The sequence below is a fragment of the Drosophila innubila genome (assembly GCF_004354385.1).
Source record: "Drosophila innubila isolate TH190305 chromosome 2L unlocalized genomic scaffold, UK_Dinn_1.0 4_B_2L, whole genome shotgun sequence".
NCBI classification, from domain to species: Eukaryota; Metazoa; Arthropoda; class Insecta; order Diptera; family Drosophilidae; genus Drosophila; species Drosophila innubila.
This window is the reverse complement of record NW_022995372.1, coordinates 22,970,281-22,984,703: the sequence shown is the minus strand read 5'-3', so window position 1 is coordinate 22,984,703 and position 14,423 is coordinate 22,970,281. Positions and strand designations below refer to the sequence as shown.

The 14,423-nt window shown below is 36.4% G+C and overlaps 1 protein-coding gene across 1 annotated transcript; it reads left to right on the top strand.

Annotated features, from left to right (window-relative positions):
- Nucleotides 1–2,802: 2,802 nt before the first annotated feature.
- Nucleotides 2,803–11,831, top strand: LOC117781231 (CAP-Gly domain-containing linker protein 1). Its single transcript, XM_034617985.1, has 6 exons — nt 2,803–2,815; nt 2,903–2,985; nt 5,347–5,485; nt 9,500–11,130; nt 11,191–11,287; nt 11,338–11,831. The coding sequence occupies exons 1-6, from the start codon at nt 2,803–2,805 to the stop codon at nt 11,799–11,801; spliced, it is 2,427 nt and encodes an 808-aa protein (XP_034473876.1). The 3' UTR covers nt 11,802–11,831.
- The last annotated feature ends 2,592 nt before the right edge of the window (nt 11,832–14,423 follow it).

Sequence of the window (14,423 nt, the reverse complement as noted above, 5' to 3'; positions counted from 1 at the left end):
AGTTTGGGCTGCCTGTTGCTGCCTCTGACGATGGTGGCAGTGGTGTTGCTGCTGTTGTTGCTGTTCCTGTTGCTGTTGCTGGTGGTGTCGGTGGTGCGTCGCCAGATGCTGCTGACTGTGGCTCTGATTGTGATTGTGAGTGCCTCTGTCTTCCTTTGTATGTTTATGAGTGTGAGTGTGTGTGTGTGTGTGTGTGTGTGAGTGGGACTGTGTGTGTATGGCTCCAGCGCACACATTCTGGCAGTTAAACACTTTCACTTTTGCCAAGACCAACTTCAGTATTTGTATCAGTATTTAATATGCGCCCACTGTCCACGAGACTCTCACACACACGGCTGCTGTCTTAATTAATTTCTGTATGTGTATGTGTGCGAAAGAGAAATTTACTTATTTAATTTAGACATTAAGTTGCTGTTGCCCCTTTTTGCTTTTGTTGTTGTTGCTGCTTTCACTGAGCTGACAATTAATCACTTTTAATCGCACCGCGCGAAATGCAACAAAAATGAGAAAAAGAAAAGAGTGTAAAAGAGGTGGAGGAAAAAGGAAAACTATTAAACGGTCCCAAAACGCCGACACGAGCCAAGTTAAAGACATAAATTTTGCAGCATTTTGGGCAAAGATTAATTACACAGCAGCCCTGGTTCTGCGACTATTGAGGCGCATGCAACATAAATTCAAAATGCCGCCCATCTTCCCCTTCTTCCCCTTTTTCTTCCACTTCCTCAGCAGTTCTTCGTTGCTGTTGTGCCTAGCATTTGATTTACGGCTAACTGGAAACGCTTACAACAAGGCAATTGAGGCTGTTGCCAGTGTCGTTGTCGTTGTCGTTGTTGTTGCTGTCGTTGTCATTGTCGCAGTCAATGGCTCCGTTAGAATAATAATGCCACACGCTCCGCTGACCCACATGTGCCACAATGCAGCAATATCATCATAGCCCAAGTGCCCATCAAACTTGATTAGCGGCAAATGTCCGACTGTCAGTCTCTTTCTCACTCTCTGTCTGTATCTGTCCTCTCTCTCTCTCTCTCTCTCTCTCTCTCTCTCTCTCTGCATGACACACGCTATTCGAGCCAGCGGCAACTGCTGAACTTGGGCCAAAATCAACAGCCAATTCCAATTAATAAAAGCTAGCAAATATGCATAAATCGCAGCGGAATAGTTTTAGCTGAATTAAATTTAGACAATTTTGCGTATAAAAAAATTTAATTAATAAGATTTACATTCAAACTAAATTTTAAATAATTCCTCTAGAAACTATTTTATTTAAAAAAACACAGCAGCAGCCAGTTTAAATTTAACTAAAATGAGCAAGTAGTATTCAATACAATATCAAAAATACGTTATTGTAAAATGTATTTCTCTAAAAAATCAAATGCACAATAAATTAATACCAAGGATAAGTTCAAGTTGTCAACTGAAAAGTTTCAAGATAGTCAGGTGTGTTCCAGAAATCTCTAGAGATTTTGAATAAAAAGTTTTTTGAAAACAACCGTTCGAAATGTTGGTGTTCCTTAAATGTCAGAGATTTAATAATTTTAAACAATTTTTGTTGTTTCTTAAATCAATTTTAAAGATATTTTAGTTCAATTAAATAAATATTTAATTTTGTCAAATCTCTCAAAATTCTTGTAGACATTTGAAAGCACTGTTTTCTTTTTTTCGGGAACACCAACAATTAATTTTGGGTTGCTTTAGCGCTGTTAAAAATTTGTAAACACACCTGGTATATTCCATTTACCATAAAGACAAACCCATTTTCATTATTTATGCAATTATGTGGAGAGTTTTAACATTTTATTTTTTGAAATAGCATTTTTTAATTTATATAATAATTTTTTAAAATAATCATCTGCGAAAATGTAGGCCTATTCATTTTATATAAGCAAACTGTTAAAACTGTAGACATAAAATAATGGCTTCTTCTTAAATTTAAATAGTTACCCAAACGTTTTTATTAGGATAGGTCAGTGCTCCTACCATCTAGTTAGCATTAAATATTTATGTTAGTCAATTGCCATTGTTGAATGTTTACAACAAACAACAATTGAACTACATAAACATAAATAAATGTAAATCTTGACAAATTTTTTACGCGTATTTTGCACACAAAAAAGCAATTTAAGCGATTTTTTTGTTGTCAATTTGTTTGCACAACAATGGCAAAGGGAACAACAACAATGACAAAACGACAGCTAACAAGTCGAGCAGAGATAATAAAGCAAAATCAAGAACAACAAGAGTAGTGGACAGAAATAATAACAAACAATAACAACAACAAAGGGCTGCAGACAAGTGATGTTATTACAAAAACACTAACAACAATAACAGCGACAAAAAACGCGGCCTCATTGTTTCGAGTGCTCGCCTAAAATTATGCAGCACAATATTTATTTACAGGCATCGGAGACTGAAACCACAACTGTAATAATGGGAAAGGGAACGGGATTGGTGAGTGGGAATCAAAGGAGGCAGGCGGCAACTTAATTAGGTTAAATTAGACAGAAAAAAAGAGAACAAAACGAAATTAAGAAGACAAAACAAATATGAAAAAAAATTCGCGGCAATTATGAGACGGAGACATAACAATAATTAAAATTATAATAAGCCCAAATGAACTAAATAAAAACAATAATATACAAGAATGTAAAATGTGAATATAAAATGAAATTAAGCCCCTCGCATTGTTTTTTGCTTTCACTTTCTTTCAGGTTCTATTTTAATTAACCGCAACCGCAGCGACAGTTTCTAACTCAACAGCAAGAGCAGCAACAACAGTTGGAACAACAACAGCAATAATACAAAATGCTTGACAAATGTTTGAAGCACGCAAAGCGCTTAAATTTTTATGCTAAAACAAATATTTTATTTTTACATTGTGTTTTTTTTTAACAATTTATTCAAGCACAAACAACTTGCACGAGGATTTTGTTGTTTTTTTTTTCCTTTTATTTTTGCTCTCTTTTTTCTTTTCTTTCTTTTGTTATGGTACGTACAAAACTAACACGAAATAACTTTTAGTGCCCGCACACAACACTTGTTCAGCCATAAGTATGTGTGGGTGTGTGTATGTGTGTGTATGGGACTGACAGTCGTTGGTTTTTTGGTTTCGGTTTCGATTCTGGTTCAAATATCAACCGTTTTAAAATAGAACCGTGCGCGACACAAAAACGACGTGCGTTCGTTTCAAAGTGCAAATCATAACTAAAAAAAATTTAGCCTTCTTGTACGAGCTGTTGCGCGCCCTCTAGTGGCTATAACTGGAACCAAGCTTGCAATAGCTGCCAAAGCGCAGGCTTGAGAATGCGCTGCAGCGAAGAGTGTGAAACGTTTCGGCTGCTGAGAATAAGTTTTCACACGGACGCTCGTTCTTTTGCTCTCATGCTCCCAATTTGCCACCCACTTGCATGCATTTCGTGTTCCGCGTTCCGTTCTGTTAGTTAACAGAGCTCAGCAAAGCTCCTTGCTGATGTTAAAATAGCGGGATTTTATATGGCGGTCAATTTGCTTGGCGTTTGTTCAACCTTAAATTGTATTTGCTCAAACCAAATTGCAGTAAGCCGTCTAGTTAGTGTTAATTATATTTATTAAATATATAAATTTTATTTTATTTAATTTGACATGCTTAATGTTAGTATAGTAAAACTAAAAAATTTTGCATTAGTCACAGAAATAATTAATTTATTAGAAAAATAACTAGATTCGAACCCTGCTATGTTAAAAAATCTGTAACTTACCTGTTATGTTTATTCTTGAAATGACACTGAAAATGCATTAATTAGCATGTAGCGTGCTCATAATAATAATAACAAACGTTTAAAAAAAAATATATATATATATATATATATATTAGAGTGGTCAATTTATTTACGATGAATTCTAAGGAGAATTGCCCAAGAAACCATAAGTCTAAAATCAATATCGAGCTTTTTACAGAGAAGTTATTCATGTTTTTTATGTGGGTAAAAAATAGATCCCAGATAGAGGTCGAATTATAATGAAATTAGAGATACGAATTTGTTGGCGGTCTCAACTAGTTTTTTCTAATTGAATTTTAAGCATTAGCACTTTTGTCAAGTTTTTTAGAAGATTCAATTAAAAAGTTCATTTTGCATTAATTTTAAAATTCAATTGAAAAGAGACCGCCAGTTTATTCTCATCTTAAAATTCATCATAAATCGCCCTCTATTTAGGTTTTTAATTCTTTTTTGTTTTTGGTGAGTCAGAGGTAAATAAGTTGATTTTAGACCCATGGATTCTTGGGCAATTCATTTTAGAGTTAATCGTAGATTACGATTTTAATAAATAACCCACTCTATTATATATATTTGTTTAACAGTTCTTAAGAAGTTTTTTAATTTAATTTTTAACATGAGAGTTCCAAATTTCTTGTCACTTTAAATGTTAATTAGCTAAGTACTTGTGTACATTTAAGTGTATGTGGTATATATATTTTAAAAGTAGAACGTGTAGATATAGTCAACTGTAAAATTTCTAAGCAATTGTCAATCGCTTTTACCGTCATATCAATCACACGCACTGTTTAGTAGTTGCTAGAATGAAAAAACTTTTATGTTTGGATTTTGTTGATTTTTGAGTTTACTTATAGAGCGCACAATTAATTTCTGGCTGGAAAACAGACTGCCATGAAAAATTCACACTCGCATATGAAAATTTAATGAAATTTGTTTTTTACTGCCACTGGTAAAGCCACTTGAAAATAAATATGCAAAATTATCACAATATTTAATGAACCAACAAACCGAAAAGCCAACTGTAACTGTACCAACAACAACAAAAATGACGACAACTACAACTACAGCCCGCATTAAATATAATGCATGATATATGACTTTATCTATTGGATGCACGCGGCGGCGACTCTGTCGACTCTGGAAAACCGAATAGGGAAAAGTGCCACGCCACGCCAAATGACAATGTGAAAAGTTCAAAACTGGTTAAAAGTACCGTAATTAAATTTTCTATAGCTTGCAATTAATAAGTATTTAAATAGTATGTCGGACAAAATAAAATGAGTAAAATTAAATAAAATTAAATAAATAAAATAAATTGAATATGTTAATATATTGAGCGTTAATTAAGAGTCCGGCATTTGAAAGTGCTTAACTGTGCAATTTATAAATTGCATTTGTGGAATTTATTATCGTTCATTTGAAGCATGCAACATGCAGCACTTGAGGGTCTGCCAAAGTGACGCCTTGAGTCAAAGGACATGCACACACACTCTACCTACTCCAACTCCAACTCAGACTCATACATATGCAAATTGTGTTGGAAAAATAGAAAAAAAGATCGAAAAAACGATGACCATTGCTGCTGTATCCATAGCATCCTGACAGAAGGAGCAACAACAACTGTGAGTCAATGGCATTTAACTTCATTCTGCTGCCACTGCAGCTGAGGAAGTCCCTTGAATGCTTGGCTAATAGTCCTGACCACTGGCAGAAGTCTGTGTGCTCACATAATGGTAAGAATGGGAAGGGATTGAATGCCTGCAAGTGAGGTTGTCACGTTAAAAAAGAACTTAAAAATTTTGTTACCTAAAATATTTCTTTACATCAAATGAATCCAACATCATTTAGGGATTTATTTAAAGAAGATGAATAAATATAAAAGAAATAGGTAAAAGTTAATAATAACTATAATATTTAAAGAGGTTAAGTTCCGAGTATATAATTTTTTTTACCAAACCATGCATAGCTTTGTCAGAGATTGCTCGATTTGCTTGCTTAGGTATCATCTTATCATTATTTGGTGACTCTGACTCGGAGTTAGTGATAACCGAAAAATTGTTTTATCAACCTCATAAGCCATTGATTGTTTTAATAAGTACGTAGTAATGATATAAACCATTTTGAAGGCACTTTGCTCATTTCTTAAAAAGATCATAACAAGTTCTCTGCTTTAGTCAAATTTAGAATTTCGATCCAGTTTGGAATTTCAATCAGGTAAGAGAGTATTAAAAGTAAATGCCAAAAGGATCATAGCATAAAGGAACTTTGACTTGTCCCAACTTTGCAAATGTCATAAAAATGCGCCTCGGTCCATGTGGATGTCAAAAAGGGTGTGAAAGGCGGTAGATGTCGGGGCGTGGCAAATGCTCTCAAAGTGGCACATAAATTAATAGAAGCTGTTGCAAACTTTTTTTCTGCCAAATACTTAAAACAAATAAAATAAAATAAATGTTTCGTGAGAAGAAAAGAAAGTTGTGTACCACAACTCTGCTCTCCCCTGACCCACCCTCCGCTGTCTGCAGCCGCAACGGCATGATTTTTATTGATTTATAGCATTAATATTTTTGCTTTAATGCGTCAAATAAATTAAATTGTCTTACGCACCTTTTAGACAATGCGCAAAGGGCAAAAACTTTGAGAACTGTAAATATGTGATGGGAAAACGGGAGGGAAAAAGGAGTGGGGTCAAAGGGCAGTTAGTGCTAAGGAATGTGGGAGCAACAGCAACAAATGCATAACTTCGATTTTAACAGCAAATAAATATTCATAAAAAAATATTTTTGCACTCTGAAAAGCACTTTGAGGTTCTTTAGCCGTGAAAGGAAAGGCCCGGAGGTAAGGGGAAGGGCTGGGGTAGGAACGCTTCCAAGATACTGAATTATAAATATTCATTTATGCTAAGCGCCGACGCGTGAGCATTTGCAGGTGTCTGTGTGGTCCTTGCCCTTAGCCAACTTGTTGTTGCCACAGTGCGCGGCATCTACTGTTGCTTCTGTCGCTGCTTCTTCTTCTTCTTGTTGCCTTGCCATGCCATTGGCTGCTGTCGCAATCGCTGATACTGCGTGTTGTGCGTTTTGCAGTCACCACAGGGCGTATGATTGATTTAATTACCACTCATGCCAGTTGTCAGGCAATTCAGCCTCAAAGGCTCGCTGCCATTGAATTTACAGAGAATTAATTTTTTTTTCATTTCAGACCCACGTGACCTTTGCCCTTTCCTGCTGAGTGATCTTTATTATTGGGAATTATTGCAGCACATATTTCTCTTGAATATAAAAACATTTTGCATTTATATTACCCAGGGGATACCAACAATAATATTAAAATATATTTAAAGTTATATATAAGGCTTGACAATATGTTATTAACTAGCAATTTGTTATTAGCTTTGAGGTAGCAAGATGATTTTACGTAACGTAATTACAAATGCTAAATATTTGACTTTGTTTTTTTTGTTACATGTTGTTTAATTCTCTCATTGTGCATGTGCGAAAATTTTCAAATTGTTTATCGCTTTGTTTAATTGCTCAGTTACTCGTAATTGTGACAAGGTCCGGGAATTCTGGTTATAAAACGCAAGCTCGCAAATCTTATCGCACGGGTGAATGGCTCACAATTTATGCGCCAGTTGTTGTAGCAGCTACTGTTGCGATTGTTACAGTTATTGTACTGGCTGGTGCTGCTGATGTTGTGGTTGTTGTTGGTGGTGGTGGAGGTAGTGGTGGTGAAGCTCAGCTAAGCGCTAAAGCCCGCATACACATAATTTCCGTTTTCCTTTGTAGCGCCCACAGCAGCGGCAAACAAACAAGCGGCAGTCGTACTTCATGTAATCAACATTTTAATTGCGGAAACGGAACTCAAACACACACACACACACACACACACCCGCACACATGGGTGTGTGTAGAGAAAAGGAGAGCGGGACATTAGACATATCTGTTACACATTACGCATACGCAACGTATGGTCGTTGCTTTTAAGGTTGATTTCTATTTTTTGTTTTTTTTTCCTGCTGCTTTCAATGCAGGTGCTGCATCAATAGATTCGCTTAATGTAGAGAGAGAGAGAGAGAGAGAGAGAGCAAAGGAAGCTGGTTGTGGCAAGACTCGTAAAATGAGGCACACAGAGTCTGCATTAGTGAAAACATTTCTCACGTGAACGAGAGCGACGACAGCACGTCAGGAATTCATTACATCAAATATAAAGAAAGTTTTAGGCAATTTGCCAACAATCCGCTCAGCAGGGTCGATGTGCTCGACTTTTAGTGGCCCAGTCCTAGTATAATGTATTAAAAGCAAATATAAAAAAAAAACACAAAGAATAGTTAAGTAAAAGAAATAAATAAAGCATCCCTTCCCTCCTTCAAATTTTAGTAATTTTTGCAGGAAAATAAAGAGTCAACAATTGAAAATATGGTAAATTATAAAACTGTTTCATTTAAACAAAATTCTAGGGATACGATACTCTGTCACTTACACACATTATCACAAACTTATAAGCCTTTATTCCCTCTTGAAATCTGGGCTGAAAATGGAAAGATGTAGAACGAAAACAGTATAAAACGAGTAAAATTCCCTATGCGCTGCAGCTGTAACGAGCTCAACTGCATGCAGGTAGCCCGAAAACTACTTAGCAGATGGGGCCAGGCCCGAACTTAAACGAATTTGCGAATATGCAGCACCAGCAGGAGGAGCAGAAAGAGGATTCACAGCTTTGCCAGGTGAGACGAAGCCAACAAAAAGTACACAGCCATAGTCAGCTTTATACTCGTATATAGATAGATTTCCTCTCCTGTTAGCGGAAGAAGAACGAAACACTTGAGCGACAATGGCAGCCCCAAAACCCGTTTGAGAGTATGTTTTTACTTTTTTTTTTTTAGCTTTTGTAGCTGCCGCAGCAGACATGATAAATTCTCTTTAGTATGCGGCATACATGAGTGATGATATTAACCAACAACAGGATAGGCAAAGGAGAAGGAGAGGGGAATATGCGCTCGAAGACGACACTGGAGAATGCACCGGGTAGAGGTATCCAAGCTGGGACTGCAGCCCGAGCAGGTGCTAGCAACCGAACAGGGACAAAGAAGTCAGACAACCAGGCAGTTGGCTAAAAAAGTTGAGTGTGCTTGACTTAGAGATACCTAGCAGTCTAATCTTTACAACATCTCGTTTAAATCAAATAGATAGAAATTGGGGTTGTGTACAAAAAAATACAAGTTAAATAAGATATGAAATCTTTTCAAATGCCTACTTAGAGCAAAACGCATTAACACTAAGCTATAAAACTCCTACACCAATTGGATAACGGTTATAAAAATAAAAGAGTCATTGTGGGATACGGGGACATGTTGCGGTAATTGACTGCATCCTCACTCTAGAAGAGACTCGATTCACATGAATTGAGAAGTTCTTGTCGACGGCAATGCGATAATCTTATATAGATGCAATTGGTAGAAGTCGTAGTTCTCAATGAGTTGAAACTAAAAACCTGTTGAAAGAAAAATCTTAATAAGTTTTTTGTTAGTTGTTGAATTACTATACAATTTTCACGTGATCGATTCATTACACTTTTAGATTTGTTGTTAGCACATTTGTTTTTTTTTTTCCTTCTTTTTGTTTTAATTTATATTATTGAATAGCTGAAACATGAGTGACAATGAAGATATTTTCGACGCTTCTGCTTATGATCCTGAACAAGAAAACTATGGATCGGTGCCACAGCTTAAAGACGTTACCGGTTTAATAAAGAACCAGACGAAAAAGCGTCTAAAGACTTATCACAAAAACGTGGGGAAGAGACAGCAGAGTTAACGGTTTCGTTGGATTCAGATACTTTGGATACTAAAGATAATAACCTAAGGGATATATCGATTTCATCGGGAAACTCAATGAAAAAAATTGGTCCAAAGAAAGCAGACGTACAATCCTTAAAGAGTTCAATCAGTAAAGTCAGCAAAGCCAGTAAGGCAAGTAAAGGAAGTAAATATTCCGCATTGTCAAGAAAAAAGGAAAAAGTAAAAAAAATGCGCCCAAAAAGTGACTCCGTCTCGCGACAAAGCTTGAGGATGAGCTTGTCGAAGATAAATAAGAGATACAGCGATGCCAGTATCTATTCAAGAACTTCGAGCATTAATCGATCGAGCAGCTTAATGAGATCATCACGTGTTTCCCGCCTATCTGTAACATTATCTCAGGAATCAAAGATAGACGACTTAGCTATGGGATTGCGAAAAGCCAAGAAATCCTTAGGTACTAAAAGACATGTAGAAAAAATGATAAAAGTGGATGACATATTTCACTCGGATGATATATCAGAGACTTCACAAGTAGGCGAAATGGAGGATGAGGGGGAAGCGCAAATAAATGTACGCTACAAGATGTTGGAGCTCCTTAGGCAATTACCAGATATTAATGATTTATCCGCAACAAGTTTGCTTTCGCCCACAAAACAAAAGAGAATAAAAATAGAAAATGCAGATGAGAATGAAGATCTGGGAATATTTGTTGCCCCCATGAGTCAATTTGATGAAGTTCCTGAGACACAGACAGTCGAACTTCAAGGTATGGAGGAAGAAGATCATTCGTCTTCTGCAGAAACAAGTTCTTGCAGCAGATCTATTACACTTGGAAGTGATGATACACTCTTAAATTTGCCAAGTTATCCTTCACTTGAAGTCGAACTCTTCACATTGCAACCGCTCGATGAAAGAATTCAATCATTTTCCAAGGATATAGTTGAAAAAATGACGGAAGTTGAGATTCGAAACAGTCTGGTGGATTTCTTAGGTACCGAGGATCGGGAACAGCGAAAATTAGTTAACGCTATTTGCGTACAATTTGTTGATGATGTGATCGGCCGTGTTGTTAGTAAATGTGAAGAGGAGTCTGTGAGATTGTTGCGATTACTTGATAAAGAGAAATTGTGGAACACTTTGAGATCGTTATTGGATCAACTGAATGATGAGTCTTTAATTCGCAATAAGCTCGAAAGAATGACAACCGAACATTTTATGCGAAAAAAAAGATTCGTTTTTATCAAAACACCAAAGAATTTCGATGATATCAACTATCAGCGATATAAGAGTGCCTTAATTGATTATGACAGGCAACTCGAGATCGAGGAAAAGACAAATAATATGATTCAAGGACGTATGGCAGATTTGCGTAAAGAGTTTCAGGATCAACAGATTTACAGAGAAGAGAAACTAAAAGAGTTTGAGCAAACTGTAAGACAGACTTTACTCCAAAATGATAGTTTCTGTCATCTGGAAAATATGGTAGATAATGCTCTAACAAATATGTCTGCGATTCATAATGAAGTCTCCGATATGCGACTAGAATTGATTTATGCTCAACATCGATATGCCGATATGATCAATGTAAGTGCCTATTTTGAGAAAGTTACTGTAATGTGAGTACAACATTTTCTCAACATATAGAAATCGGAGGCGTTGGAGGAACTGGGTTTCGGTCTAAAAATGCGAGAATATCTCACACGGCAGGAAGATGCTGAATTGCTTTCCTTAAAAATTGAAGGTTTGTTACTTAAATGAATGTCTTTTACGATAATGTCATGGTATTTATAGAACGCAATGATGAACTCAATCGTCTTCACATGAAAATCAATTATGATGTCCATGCTTTGGCCCATCTAAAGTGCAAGGAGGAAATGTGTCGCAGGACACACAATCGCATGAAGGTCAAGCTGCTCAGCTGCATGGAATGGAAGACCCACTTTCGACAGCAGATCTATCAGGCAAAGCTTAAGCATAATGCTATCATTAGGGAGATATACAAAATGAAAACCGATGGCAGTCTACTTCATTATCCTCCCCTCCTCTTGGACTTTGACAAAACAGTAGACGAAGTGCGATCAAAGCAGAAATCAGTTGAAAAACTTCGAAATAACTATAAAAACCTGATCAATCGTATAAAAGTGGCCGAGGAGATGTTAATGCCGAGAAAAAAAGGTTCCATATCGCCGAAGGCATCAAGAGACTTATCAATCATCGATGCAGAAGTTATAGTCACTCCTTTAACACTTTCATAAATAATAAGAAAGATTTGTTGCTTTAAACAAGTTTGATTTTATTATTTACTAGTTTCTTATCTTTATCAATTTAAATAAGTTCTCTTCGATTAAATTATATGCTTTCTTGTTCCATTCTACTTTTTCGCCGCAGTTAAGAGTCATCCCTGAGTTCCGAAACCTTGTCAGTGGGGCTCTTATCTATTTCTACTAAAACTTCATAGCTGTTTTCATAACTGCGTACTTTACATTTTATGGCAACTATATTCTGTATTAACGTGTCCTAAGCTAACCTGTCCCAATCACTTTACTTCTATTCTAACCAACTCTTATTCATCTCTTTTAAATTTCATCAAGTCTCTTAAATTTCTATTCCCACTTACTCCTCATTTCTATGGCTATTCCTCTCACTATGTGTGATAATCCTTACCTATTCTATCTAATTGCTATTCATTTTCGTATCATGGCTTTATATTATTTCTAAGCAAAGAAGACTTCATGTCCACATGGAGAACTGCAATTTCCTGCCCATTCTTAGCCCAATATCATAATAAGTGCCACTCTACTAAATACATAATAACAACGATAGCAAAAGCTGTCATGGCCATTGCTAACAGACTTTCTTCTTCTGCACTATAACCCTGACTCTTTCCCTATATTTATTTCTCTCTCTGTTTCTCTCTAGCCTTGCATTTTGTGGCATGTTCTCCGGTAACCACACAGCGGGAAATGCTCTGCCTGCTCGCATATAGAAAAGTCATGTTTTGCATCTTTTGGCAGCTGCCATATATCTTAGTAAGGGGCCAAAACAAGAACAACAAACAATGGATACATAGTCAACTGCACGCACACATATACGCACACACACATTGAGCACACACACCAGAACACACACATGCCTGCACAGGTGGAAGCACACTGTCAGTGTATTAGTTTGTGGCCAGCATTAACGACAGCTACACAAACAGTGGCAGAAGAGAGAAAGGGAGAGAAAGAGATGGAGGCTGGCTAGCCACCTTAGTGGCAGCTACATGCAGATGAGTAGCAACCAAGGACTGAAGCTGGACGTGGACTTCTTCTTGGTATGCACAATTCATGTTGCACTTAAACAACAACAGCAACAGCAACTACAACATAATCGAGAAAAACAACAAAAACAACAACAAAAGCAGCAGAAACAAGAAGCGGCCAAAACTAATAGCAAAGAAGCTATGCCGACAAAGCACAGTGGTGCCAAACACATTTCCTAGCAGATAGAAAAATTTTAAGCCAGCGCAATATTTATAAATTTTGATAATTAACAAATTAGTCGATTTTTTTGTGATTAATAAAATTAAAATAAAAAGTGATTTCAAAAATTTCGAAGCAATCATTCGCCAGAGAAAACGAACGGTTTCTATTCAGTAATTGTAAATATAAAATAATACAACAAGTGTGGTGCAACTCCCCTAATCTAATATTTATTTTTAATCACTATATAATGACACGTCCGACTCTTAATGTGATTTTGTTTGATATTCAAATATATAATATGACTTACTTAAAAAACATATAGCATAGAAATGGTCCATAAAAAAGTCATATCATATTATTTAAAAGCTATTAAGTGACTAACTTGGAGTTTTATTAGCACCATGGTGAAACGGTGGCATGTAACCCCGACCGTACCACAGCCACAGCAGGTAGGGTTAGGGTTAATGGCAAAGGTGCTGATGCTGCCTGCACCTTAACCCCTTTTTTGCCGTCTCTCTTCTCACCTCATTTCTTTTTCACTTTTTTTATCAACATTTGAGCATTCAGGTGTGTTTGGCACGCATGTTGCAAGCGCTTATCGCCTTCGTCGCAACGCTTGAAAGAGGCAACGAAAGTGGTTTAAAAAGGTGAAAAGGAAGAGCATGAGGAAGAGGAGAAACTCCTCTCAGTTGGTTGGATATGAGAGCTTTGGTTGTACTTTAGTTTGGCTGCTAAGACGAAATGCCTTTAGCTGCGAGTAAATTCGATTTTGCACTTGAGCCTCTTGCAGCAGCTAATGCAGCCAACGACCTGCCACATCAGCCAAGCGGCCAGACATTCACGCCCAAAGGCAGCTCTCACTCAGCCCCCCTTTTTCCTTTTTTCACTCCCTAGTTCCTCTCTCTGTGTGCTCTGTGCTATGTGAAATGTGTTAGCTTGGCCAAGTGGAAGAGGTCGCTGCAAAAAAATGCCTTAGCTAAAACTAAAACTAAGGGCTAAAGGTAATGTGCTCTGTGTACCACAACCGAGGGTAGTTTAATACATTTCTTAACATATAAAAATTATGTAAATTTAGCAGTCAACATATTATCAGATAAATTATTTTATAAATTAGGGTTTATATAAATACTACTAAATACTATTATGAAAATGGTATTAAAGAAAAATACTCTGAAAGATTTGTAAATTTTAATTTTAATTTTGATACAATAAACTTAAGGCAAATGTAAATTAATAAATAAGTGATTAAATAAAAATTGAACTAAATTGAGGGGTCTTTATATTCAGTCTCCGAGTACTTCAGAAGATTTGCTTTAATTAAAAAAAATATTTCTATAAATATATATTGTTTTAGTGTTATCTAAATAATATTAACCAGATTAGGTAAATTATCCAGGAGCCTACATATAA

What these genes read in the sequence shown, in the direction of transcription:
- LOC117781231 (XM_034617985.1), top strand. An exon ending in CTTTTCTTTCTTTTGTTATG is followed by an intron (nt 2,986 to 5,346) that starts GTACGTACAAAA and finishes CTGTATCCATAG; the next exon opens with CATCCTGACAGAAGGAGCAA. An exon ending in GTCTGTGTGCTCACATAATG is followed by an intron (nt 5,486 to 9,499) that starts GTAAGAATGGGA and finishes GGTTTAATAAAG; the next exon opens with AACCAGACGAAAAAGCGTCT.